A 12,842-nucleotide genomic window follows, 5' to 3' on the forward strand; every position below is an offset into this window, starting at 1 on the left:
ATGACTTTTTGATCAGCCCACTTTTGGCCACGCGATGTCATGTGATGACTTCATCAAGTGAAGTCGCGTTATGTGATGTCGTGATGACATCTTACGATGTCATTATGTGATTTTTTGCAACACACCTGTTGACCCCGCCAACACTCGATTTCAGTGTTTGATGAGGCATCTTGGGCTTTTGTTGATGGCTGAATGTTGGACAACTCACTATTTTATTTTATTATTTGTCTTTTACACAACAGAAGGATGAACGTCTTAGAAAAGGGTTTGTTTTTATGCATGTGTGTGGTGTAATATGTCACAGTGGCATGCACTTTACCTCTTGTGCTTCCCCATTCTAGGTTCTGGAAATGTGGTGCACAGCTTTTGAACGACCTTCTTCTGAATGGAGCCTTATGTTTCGTGATCTGGTGGAATGCTGGTTCTTTGAGCATGTCAAGGTGGTTTGTGAAGTGTACGCTTCATCATTCAGGGTGAGATCCTTCTTGCTTGCTCGTTTGTTTTTGAAACATAATTTTTTTTCTAGCGATGATTCGCAGGAAAGTTGGGTACCTGCTTTTTACTAGAGAATATGCCTGGATCTGGATTTGCCGGGGAAAAAAGATCGCTACATATAAACTTCATCATGAGCGAACACTGTGTTGAATTGCATAGTTTGCCGAAGAAATAAAATGGACAGAGTTTAGTCACTGCTGGATTTTTTGAAAATTTAGTTACTGAACATTTAGTTCAGTCTAGGTGTGATCATAATAGACTTTGAGATTGGACTTTGGACATTGAGACACTCTTAACATCATTGGGTGCTAGAAATGTGAATGCTGTTTCTTTATGCTTGGTTTTAACATACGTCTCGGCTTTGTCAATCAGGTTAGGTTAGGTGGTTATTGGAAAATCTACGCCATATTTATAGACCAGTCATCCAGAGAGCTTTGCGTATGGTGTCTCGCATGTTTCCCTGTGTAGCGATGCACGTGCAGAATGTGCCCACGTGTGCTAGATGAATCCGTGCCTCCTGGACTGGCCATGCTTCTGTGATTAAAAGGACACGAAAAAGATTCTTCTTGTTTTTAGGGATGAGCGAATAGTGAACTTGAGGTTCGAAGCGAATCTGAAGCGAATAGTGATTTGGTCGAATAATTTCGAATCGAATAGTTCGAATAGTATTTACCGGATATTATTAAGAAAAATGAGCATTTTCGTCATGACCCTTGCACAATGTTTCGTCATGACCCTTGCACAATGAGTGAATGTCACTTTTTTTGTTTGAAATGAAGTAGTGGAAACCTTGAATAGTATCAAGATTTGAATATCAGTAGGGTGCAAGTTATAAGTGGTACAGTACGTTGTAATTTAAAAATTACTATCCTTAGCGCATATAAGCCCATATAATACGCTTTTAAACTTTAAAAAAATATGTACACTTAAAGGGACACTAAAGGCAAATATTAAGTCGACGTTGATTGTTGAAATAGCGGTCCAGAAACCTCGTAGTGCTACTTTTATGCCAAGGAAGTGCTTATTTTGAAATAAAATCACGTTTTTAGTGGTCCGCATCGCGTTAGCACGCTTCAAATCTCCCGCCTGAAAATACGACTTTCATACGTCACTGCTGCCGTGCCCAACGTTGCCCGCTTTTACTGCGCGGCCGCCGACTCTAGTAGCGGGAAGTAGCGGGACCCACAGTAGCAACAACGGCCATCGAAACCATCGAAGCTTGCCGCAGTCCCGCAGCGAGCACACACGCAGAGGTTTTGACTGTTCAGCACACTGGCGCAATGGCATGACACTAAGCCACATCGAGCGTAAGGGTTCATTTCGCGGCACCCAGTGAAAAGACACACCGGTTTCCTTGCTGCAGCACTGGCGTTGTGCACCATTCGGGCATCCGGCAATATCACACGCATGCGGCATTTTGTCGAACTTTCTGTCAGAGCGACTTTCACGAGCGCGCAAAACACGCACGGCAGTACGCGATCCCGAAACTACCACTGAGACGGGCGAAGCACAGTTCGGCGAAAACGGAACCTTTGAACCACGCGCGCCGTTCCCCATGGCAACGCCACGGAGGTTTTCTTTTCCATGAATCAAGTGGAAACGAACAAACAGCATTTTATTACGTCTTTTGATGCTCGGAAGGTTCTTTTTTTACTGCTGCTAGTTTGATTACTAGTGATTTATTGTAGGCCGACTTCCATACGTCATCGGGATCACTTCGAAAATGTCCCACCCACGGCGCTCATCATGTGATACATTTAGCTTAATTTCTCGGTAAGTAGGGCACTGCTGTTGATAATATTGCCGTTTTAGAAGTTGTCACACATTGGGCTTTCACTCTGACATAAATTGTTATTTGTCTTTAGTGTCCCTTTAACCTTGAAGTGTGGCTTCGCGGCAGTGCAGATTTCCCCTGGATGGGTAGTTTCACGGCACGGCAACCTGACGCTGCAGTGAAACCATTTTTACAGGGGGTTATGTACGGTCAAACATATATATATATTTGTTCATTTCGAATACTCCGAAATTTCGAATAATATAAATTCGTATCGAAGCGAATCAATGCCCATCCCTACTTGTTTTAGTAAATTACTCTGTCACGATACCAAAAGCACCACACTTGCTGCGAGAAGACGCTTGGTAAGCGAGAAAACGCGCAAAAAGAAAATGTTGGTGACACCACCTTAAGTTTCCGCATCAGTCACTGTGACGTAATTTTGATGGCATCTACCAGGGTCTATGTTGTTCCTAATTGGTAAACATTAAGTACATATTATTCTGAGGGAGCCAGACTTTGCAAACCAAGTTTCAGGAAATTTTGTTGAGCCAGTGTTGCCAAAATAAGGAAAAACACTTTGAAATCCATGATGTTATCGGAGATTTCGGCGAGAAATATAAGTGGAAGTTTTGACATTGATTTTCTCATCTATTAATAAACCTATGGTGTTCAGATTAACACCGGAGTTTTCAGAGTACAGTTTATCAGTCTAAACTGCTGTATTTGCACGATTGTAGGTCGAGCCATTTTATTTAAGTTTGAAATCCAAAATTGTGGGCTCGACTTACAATCGAAACCGAAACTAGTTTCAGTCGTAAGGTAGACTTACAACCAAAACCGAAACAAGCGAAAAATTGGGCACGCTGTGGCGTGGTTACAACATTACTTCTACATTCTAGTTCTACCTGTAGCATATACCGTATTTTCTCTGTAGAACCCACACCCTCAGCAGTGACTCGTGGAAAGCTTTATAAAAAATGATCACCGTGTACTGCCACAAAGCTAGCTTTCCTGCATAATGTTGAAGCACATCCGTGAAGACACCTTTGCACACCGGAATTAGTTTTTCTTCAGCGACATCATAAATACATTTCCTTTATGAAATGTGCTCACACTTTTCTTCTTCTTTTTGCGCGATTTCAGGGGATCAACCTGCATTTTAATCAACTTACAATCGTGTAAATGCAGTAATTTATTGTTTAACTTCAGTGCCTTTTTAAACCTTTGGCAAATATTTTTTTGTGAAATGCACTCCAAAAATGTGTATTTTTTTTATTGCTGAATTAAATTCTGCAGGCGATTCTATTTAAGAAACAAATTGTCTAAATTTTTTGCGTGACCGTAAAGTGACAGAAAAATCATTTTTGTTGTTACATACACATGGTTTATTCGTGAGTAACATCAAGCAATATCCTAAAAAAACAACTTATACGGATTTTTATAAATAAAAATTATGCGTTGTATTAAACGTAGCTCACAGACATACAAAGATAAGCACACTAGAGTACTTTTCCGGTAAAAACTGTTCTTGCTCTACCACAAGAAACTTTTCAGCGTGTGATAGAGATGTTGTTCCATCAGAGTCTGAACTCGTAAGTCAATCCTCATCTGACGAATTGACATTCAATGAATCTGATTCTGTTTTGGCACTTGGGGAATAGTCTGCATCAGAAGAATTGCCGCTCGACTCACTAGCAGCAGAGCAACCTGCGCACACTTCCACAGTGTAAGCGAACTGGGTGAGTAAGGGCTCAGAAGAAAACTGTATGGTTGTGCGCCCATCCGGAAAGCACAATGAGTGAAAAAGCTATAATAATCTTTCGTCCAATCGCCAACGAGATGGAGTTAGTTTTTCAGAGTCCCCACAACAGAAAACGCAACCACGGTGGCATCATTTGTGTAATTTAGCACTGCACAGAAACAGATGTAATCGTGCCCTGGGGAGCAATAAACGAGGGTAACAAGTGGTCACCCTTTCAGATATCAGAAACCAGACAGCCATCAGCTTTACGGCCGCGAGAAGTGATAAACACCCAAAAAACGAAACCGAAACCAGCCACAGCAAGCGCGCTTGGATGCGCAAGCGAAAACTGGCGCATCGCTTTGGAAAGAAAAAATAAACTGAGAGACATCGGCGCATGAAAAAAATTCTGCGTATTCCCAAAGTGTGGCAGCACATGCCAAGCAAGAGAAATGATTGAAAACAGCATGCGTTTTAAACATACAGGCAACGACATACATGTACGGTGTAAACCCTTTGGTGCCTGTTAGGTGATGCCGTACATGTACGCCGTAAACCCTCACAGGGTTAAGTTTCCACTGTACAGCGGAACTGAAGTTGCAAACTGTTGTGTTTTCTGGCCATACGAACCAGTTCTTGGAGGAGATCAAGGCTGCGACAGTGTGGTACAGCGTGGCCATGGATCGCAGCATGAGCCAGGAGACGGTGCTGGCTGCCTCTTACCTCGTCAATGCCTTGATCAAGGTGGGCCTGGTGGACGCAGCTGCTGACGTGGCCCATCAGACTGAGGCTGTGGCCAATCAGCTGGACGAAGGCCTGCCCAGACTTCGCTTTGTGTTGGCAAGGGCTCACCTGCTCTACAATCAAGAAAAGGTATCTTTTACAGTGAAGGTGTCTTAGTCTACCCTGTGCCATCAGCTTCGTCATCATAGAAGTACTAGGTGTCAACGCAGGTCCCGTGACCAGAGGGTGGAGTAAATAAATAAGTAAAAAGAAATGAGGATGCTCAAATTGATGTCGATGATGTCCTTTTTGTACCAATAGTCATCGCAGTCATAATCATTACAGCTTCGCTATCTTATGGTTTTCGCAGCGTGGAACTGGCTGAATCTTTTTTTTTTTTTCCCCGACTCTCTCGTTCAGCCAGGTAATCTTTAGCTAGGGTCAATTCGTTTTTTTCTTCCGCTTACCCAGTTAGCTTTTCGCTCCTTTCCAATGGCACTTTGTTTGTACAAAATGTCGGCTAACGTTGCCATTTGGAAGACCTTTCCCATATCTCGTATATGGGTCATTTGTGAAGGGGATCTGGCGCTATAATTCAACAACATATGGACAATCTCCAAAATGCCTAACGCCTGAATGCCGATTGCGAAATATAGTTGTTTCACGGTTATGTATCGACTCGGTGACCGCAGGGGGTGCCTCACGAAAAAAAGTTGTTTAGACCAGTCATGCCTGTGTAGCTAATGAATATACTTATTAAGAAAATAAAAGAAAATATGAGACGAAGACAGTCATTTGTGTGCCAGGGCCACTAGCAAGAGGTCCGCGGGCCACAAGTTTGAGACCCCTGGTGTAGGGGGTTGCAACCCCCTGAATATGGTAAAATTCTGGCTAACGCCCTGCTGATAGATGAAGCTTCTGACCGCCAACGTGTGGGCCGTTTACAGTTTCGATCTTGCGAGTGATGCCCGCAAAAGCACTAGCAGGACATCACTACTTCATTTCTTTGTGCAGTGGTAGTGACGTACCGTATCGTTTTTTATGTGTAACTTCAGCATGCGCACATTTCCACTGCAAGAAACATGTCCCCTATTCCCCACCCAGTACAACGAAGGTTTCCAGCTACTGGATCAGCTTCTCAAGCATCCACTGCTGCAGAAGAGCAACAAGTCCTCCCTGCTGTTCATGGCCGAGGTGAAGCTTCTGGTCTGCAGGTACTCGCTCCTGCCTGCCACAATAAGTGCACCATTCCATGCCAAGGGGCAGCTAGAGTGCAACACTCCCATCATCCTTGCCCAGGAGTCCTTGAGGATATCGCAGAGTGTTACACACCACTACTCTGAAAACATCGTAGCAGAGCCCTGTGAGTGTTTTCATCCTGGCTTTCCTCTTTTCGAACATTTCTGCGTGCAGTTGCTTGGGGGCCGTTTGCTTATATGTAGCTGCCAGCTGTGCCAAATTTTCCTGATGAAGTATGCCAATTCTGGCTCATTCTGCAATACGATATTGCAAATGTGTCATCGAGCTTTATAAAAAAAACTTATGGCAGCTTCACTACTGCGAAACCTTGGAAGTGCGTCGCATGGGCACTCGGCGATCCTCGTTCGTAGAGTTCCCACTGCTCCGTTTACCAAAGAATCAATGACACCAATGTTTGAGGTAAGCATGTAGGGTTTCCCCGGCACAAGTAGGTTCACAAACTGTGTGCAACATGTGCGCTACTTTTTGCTGCGCTTCCTGCTTATTACGGCAGTTGAGATACGCGTTGTCTGCAGCAAGTTCCATCATGTTGTTTCCCCCATCAGATGTAGATGCAGGGGAAGGGGTATTCGCTCGCTCGCCAAGGTGGTGGTGGTGGTGCCCTCTCTTGTGCCGCACAGGAGTCAGCCCCATGTTTCCGAAACGTTTTAGCGATTTTAAGTTAATTAATGCAATTACTTCTTCGCTATTACTGTTATTTATATAATTTTTTACCTTATTCTTTCGTTTTAACCCGGGTTTGAGCTTTGCTAGCCTTGTTATGGCCTGTATTGAGCACTTTACTATTAGCGTGATCTCGCCACATGAGATGGATGGACGACAAGCCGGTCCCCTAAAGTGCTCCGCACTTAGAATTCTGTTTGCAAGCAAGTTTTCTTCATACATCCAGGACTGCACACATGCAAGGGCATCGTATTTTGTCGCATATAACTCGCACCGCCAACCACAAACCATGGAGAAATAAAAATTAGGGGTGTGCGAATATTCGAAATTTCGAATATTTTTCGAATAGTGTTTGCTATTCGATTCGGTTCGCACTGGAATTTTACTATTCGAACTATTCGAACTTCCCAAAAACAAATACAGTCAACGTCCGATTAAAAGTGACCCCTTCAGATTTTCAATATGCTTCACCTCATCACACCCCCGTATTGCGGCAAAGCTGCCTTTCAAGCTTCGTTACGGTCGAACTTTGTCAAGACACAGTCAACGTCAGATTGAAAGTGGTCCCTAGATTTTTTTTTCAATATGCTTCACCTCATTACACCTCGGTATTGCGGCAAAGCTGCCTTTCAAGCTCTGCTACGGTCGCAAATGTATTAACTCAAGAAAACGCTGGTTCCAATATGGAGATGAAAGATGTGGCAGAGTTGGGGTCTCAATTAATGCTGTTTTGGACCTGAAATTTGGGCAGGAAGTCCGAAAAATCGGACGCCGAAGCCTTTTAGCATCCAAAATTTCAGATGTTCTGATGTATCGACGTCTACAAGGCAGATTTGGAACTCCGGACTTGAAGCGAGCACACCCTTGTCTGTCACATCAGTTGGGCTTCCACAGAAGTCGAAAGAGGAGGAGAGGCTGAGGAAATGGCATCTTTCCCTATCACGTGTAAAGTGTTGTCGGCAACACTTTGGTTGCACCATATCATGTACATAAATAGAATTCGGCCTCTACATTGCCTCATTCTTGATAAGAAAGACAATTATGAAATATGACCCCACCAGCGCTTCATCAACCTAGCGAAAAGAAACACATTCATGTTGCTATCTCACAAGAACATACTTAGGGATTCTCTGCAACTTTTTCTGTAATTTCACTTTGAATTATTCGAAAAATGTTTGAGAAATATTTGAAAATTATTCGATTCGATTCGCACTCAATCTTTATCATTCGAATTCGCTTCGCACCCAAAATTTTGCTATTCGCACAGCTCTAATAAAAATTAAAATTAAAATCTTCACATCTTGCTGTCAAGCAATCTTTCTTGCATTACTGTGAAGCAGTGCCGTGAAGCCATCTTGTGCATTGAAATTCGCTTACAAGCTGCACTTAGTCCTCAGCTCCGAATTTTCTATTTTGTGCGGGTTATATGAAAGAAAATATGGAACTTGCTTCTGGTAAGTTTGAGACAAGTTCCTGCAGCAGGCGAAATTGACATCAGCAAAATTAACGTTTAATGCATGTTAACTTAGCACAAAGTGACATAGGTCGCCAGGATACTTTGTAACCGTGCAACAGAAACCTGGTTGTGTGGCGTGTGTTGAAGAGCTGCGACTCTGTTCACTGCAGGTGATCTTCTTACATTGTGGACACTGGAACGAATGTTGCTGGACTCTGCAGCTCTTTTAGGACAGCTCTACTCTAGCATTGGAGCAGCTAAGGAGGCCTACGCTTTCCTCAAGGAATACCTTCGTAGAGCCCAAGTGATGGTCTCTGCAACAAGGTACAAATACTGACTGCTGCACTTCAGATTTCTGTTTCCTTCGCATTGCAGAGTCCTCGAAGGTGTAGCGAATTGAAAATTTGTGTGACATTCTATTTCTTGAGAGTACTTTGCCTGGTACTAAAGCAGTTAGCTGGACTAGCTGGAATAGTGAACCATGACGTATTTCCAGCACTTAAGAGAAATAGGAAAAGCACGCAGGCACAGAAAGACAATGCCGGCGTTCTTGCTGCTATTTTGTCTTCCTATGCCTGCATGGTTTTCCTATTTCTCTTGAGCATGGGCAATGAGTCGGTGCTTGTACATAGTACTTGTGTTGGCGTATTTGTGGTTGTGCAGTTGTGGAACTTACATATGCTTAAGTAGACCACTAACTGAAGGCTTTGTTTTTGATGCGGCAATTGTGGTAAACTACAGTATGGTTCTTGTGCTCCGAAACTGCTTGCACACTTTCAAATGATGCCTACATGCCAACTGCAAAGACATCTAAAAACTTTGCAGCTACATTTCAGTGTTCAGTGCTCAACGCAGGGCTGCAATTGCATAGTGCCTTTGATCCAGATGGCTTTACATAAAATGGCCTGTGAATAGATTTTGGTTTCAAAACTTCAAGTGAACACACTTTGCTATACAGTCAACTGCTGATTTTTCGGATGCCCGATTTTCCGGACATGCTCGAAAATTCGGATGCTTTCTCGGCACCCTCATCAGCCCCATAGACGTCAGCGTATAAGAACGTCCGAAATTACGAACGCTGGAACTCTTCGGTGTCCGATTTTTCTGACTTTTTGCCCAAATTGCAGGTCTGAAAGGCATTAATTGAAGCCCCCACCTCTGCCGCTTGTACCATCTCGTAGGCTCAAACCAGCGCTTTCGCAAGTCAACCTGTTGCGACAGTAGCAGAGTCCGAAACTCGGCTTTGCCGTAGTGCCAAAGTGTTCTGGGGTGAAGCAGACCAGAAATTCAAAGGGGCCGTTATCATGGCACCGTGCGGCAATGAGCAGCGGCAATGCACGGAGGCATGATGGCGGCTGGTTGCTAACGTGCCAGTACGGCTCAATCACTGACAACCCTTGCGATAATCACCTTCAGTCACCTGCTTGGTAGTGCATGTGGCCTAGTGCAGTTGCATGCGTACTGCACGCATTTAATAGGCGAGAACCCAAAGTGCCGCGCCGCGCCGCCATTCATGCTGCCTCTATGTGCGAGACCGCTAAGTGCACTACGCAGGCACGTTGCCTTCACAAATGAAACCAGCTCGCCATTGCCGCGCCCGTGTGCGGTCAGGAACAGAGTGGGCATCACGAACCTTTTAATGACAAATGCATGTGTACGGTACAGCAACATTACAGCGACGACGTCAGCTTAGTTGGCTGTACTCAACTAGAAACGATTGGGTTCACACGGCAGTAAATTGCATATCGGCGGAGATTTGGCAATGTGTGCGCACATCGTTTACGTGTGCACACATAATGGGGAAAGCCGGACGAGTCATCCGCTCTTCTGCCACAATCCTTGTGTTCTGCGTCATCGTTTCCAAATGCTCCATGTGAGAGAGCCGTAATCTATTCCGCGCTTTGCTGGTATCAGCGGCGCTCATCACAAGACGCAAATTTGCAAGTGGCGGTTGGCACGTAGTTAAACGGGGTTCGTGGCAGGTACCGAATGTTTTTGCAAGAGCCTGGGCGCACGCCAGAACCAGGAAAGTGTACTTGGAGGCATTAAAGCCATTTCGGACGTGGCTGTGGTGATTTGATCGCTTGAGCAAAATAAAAAAGCATGAATTTGTTTTTTGTTTGTTTGATTTTTTTTTTTTCGGATGATTTCGCGGTCCCTAGGGAGTCCGAAAAATCGGACGTTGACTGTATTATGTTGTACAGAAATGCTTGTCATAATGACAGCACGTTGTATTGGAGCATCAGAAAGGGTCGCATTCTACTCTAACTAAAGGCTGCCCCCAAGCATGTCTTCAGATAGGCCTGCTTTGTGTTTCTGGAATAAAAGGTGTAGCTTTTTATCTTCATGGCAAATGAAGCACGATTTCTCTAAACATACTTAAGTATTAACAATTGTTTCACATACAGCTCACAATAGAGCTGTCCCATCGCTTTCTAAGTTTCTTTCTCAAATCTCAAAATGTGTTTGCCAAGGCTTGTGCATTCAACTAAAAATATTCGGATGTTCAGAATTTGCGTGCTCATTGGTCTCTAGTGCTTTACAATAAGAGAAATGTTTAGGCTGTAGTGAAGATCAGCACTGCTCTGAGAAGCAGTGTGCACCAGTTGAGCGCTTGTCCATTGACTTGCTACCACTGCTTCTGCTCTCTGTGCTGGTGACTAAGCATAACCAAATCGACACCTTAAAAACGGGGCATTTGGAAGCAGCACATTGTAAAAATGAATGTGCTTATATATAATTTGATAAAATGCATCACTAGAATGCCCCTTGTTACAGATGTGCCAGGCTTGTCCTGCTCATTGCGAACTTGGATCTGCTGTGCGAGAAGCTGTACGACGTCAAAAGCAAGCTCTCCAGCGTCGAATTCATGCTGCACCTCAAGAACTTCAGCTGCCCGAACAAGCTCGAAGGCGAGGAAGGGGTCACCGTGACAAAGATGGACGTCACTGATGGTTCGGACATCGAGGAAAAGACTTACGACAAGTACTCGTGCCCTGCGCGCAGCCACTCTATGGCCGTGGTGCTCTTCCTCAAGCAGGAGACCACACTCCAGTCTCCGCCATCGGTCCCAAGCCTGGACAAGATTCACGACGCCAACTGCAGCTGCCAGCTGTGTGAGTTCTACGCAACCAGGCAGTTGTGGATCGAGCGCGACCTCCTTAAGTGCTTGCTGTACATCACAGTCGGAGACGTCACCGCGGCCATCGGTGGTCTGCAGACCCTGCTCGACCTCGTGGACTCGCTACACCGGAAGCTGTTGAAGGAGGCGACCTCCGCAGCGTCCTTCCTCAAGCGCCGCCTCTCGAAGACCTTCCTCTGTGGCCAGAATAGAGCGGTGGGGGCCTGGGGCGAACTGCTGACCCTGCGGACCACGATTCTGCTGCACCTCTCCGAGGCGCATCTGCAGAGGAAAAGCTACCTGACGTCGCTCGAGAAAGTGGACGAGGGTCTCAAGCTCGTCTCGCTAAATGGCTGTGGCAATAAGAGCCACTGGAAAACCTTTGCCAGCCTGGCGCACCAGAAGGTTAGGGTGCTGGTCACCATGTCTCGCAAGAGCAAGGACTCTTCTGGAGACCTCAAGGGCAGCCCTTTGTGGATTGTCAACACCAACGAGCACGCCGCTGTGACGAACGCCGCTGACGTTGACGTTGCGTCGCCTCCGAGGCGCTCCGAGAGGCGTACGGCGCCGCTCACTGCCCCGAAAGCTCCGAAGGCGCGTCGAGACGCACCCATGGACTTGTACCTGAAGAGCTTGGGCCGGGCTGAGGCAAAGAGTACTGCAAAAAAGGGGAAGGAGGACAAGGCCGCGTTTGTTGTTTTTGATGAGTCTGTTGAGGACTGTGTCCGTAGAGAGAAACCCAGCGTTGCCAGGGCTGGCAGGAGAGCAGGTGCCCGAACAAGGGCTGCTGCAGCTGCTGGGGATGCGAGTGATGAGATTGACGACAAGCCAGAGGTATTACGTATGCCAAAGAAGCAGGTAGGTTGGTCACATTTGTTTTTGTTTATAGTATATATATACATATATATGTATATATACGCGTGTATAGCAGAAATATTCTTAGTGAACTTTACTGTGTTCTGCAAAATGTGGTACAGTCAAACCTCGTTAATATGTACCTGCTTTAAGCGTACTAATGGTTAAAGCATAGTTGCGACGAATCCCCGACCGAGTCTCATAGAGCCTAATGCATTTGCTGACCGCTTAAGCCGTAGTGCTTCGGCCTACGCCTACCGGTTAGTACGCACCCTGCGTACCGTGATAACTTTTCGTGCCATAAAATTTTACTGCGGCGCTGAACTTCCTGACGCCACGATGTGCCGCCAAAGGTTTTCAGTCTTTTCGAGAAGTGCATAGATCTGTCGATCACTGATTCCGACTTCCGCGCGATTGCGGCGACGCCTTTGCGGGTAAGCATCGGGAAAGAACGAAGGCGAGGTGGCGGCCATCGACGAACACGCCAGCATGACTTATCGCCGACAACCTTATCACAATAAGTATCTTCAGGTGTCTGCTCGGGCACGCGTGCGGCGCAGCACTACTTTAAGCCTACTGCACGCTTTTATTAGGCGACAACCTGAACGTGCTGGGCCTCTGATCGCTGCTGCCTCATTGTGCGGGGCCGTGTTCAAGCGCGCCGCTTTGTAAAAACAAAGCAGCTCGCTGTTACGGAGTTGAGCATTGCTGGTCGCGGGCAGAGACAAACCTCTTTGCATTGACGCTGTCA

General features: G+C 45.6%; 1 protein-coding gene across 1 annotated transcript in view; it reads left to right on the top strand.

Moving 5' to 3' along the window:
• LOC119393682 (separin-like) overlaps nucleotides 1–12,842 on the top strand; it is a 63,830-nt gene that overhangs the window by 19,481 nt on the left and 31,507 nt on the right. Inside the window, exons 12-16 of the mRNA XM_049416310.1 lie at nucleotides 342–473; nucleotides 4,647–4,886; nucleotides 5,841–6,099; nucleotides 8,286–8,439; nucleotides 10,894–12,094. Coding sequence (XP_049272267.1) covers nucleotides 342–473; nucleotides 4,647–4,886; nucleotides 5,841–6,099; nucleotides 8,286–8,439; nucleotides 10,894–12,094 — 1,986 coding nt within the window. The remainder of the gene's footprint in view (nucleotides 1–341; nucleotides 474–4,646; nucleotides 4,887–5,840; nucleotides 6,100–8,285; nucleotides 8,440–10,893; nucleotides 12,095–12,842) is intronic.

This window comes from Rhipicephalus sanguineus, chromosome 5 (genome assembly GCF_013339695.2).
Source record: "Rhipicephalus sanguineus isolate Rsan-2018 chromosome 5, BIME_Rsan_1.4, whole genome shotgun sequence".
Taxonomy (NCBI): domain Eukaryota; kingdom Metazoa; phylum Arthropoda; class Arachnida; order Ixodida; family Ixodidae; genus Rhipicephalus; species Rhipicephalus sanguineus.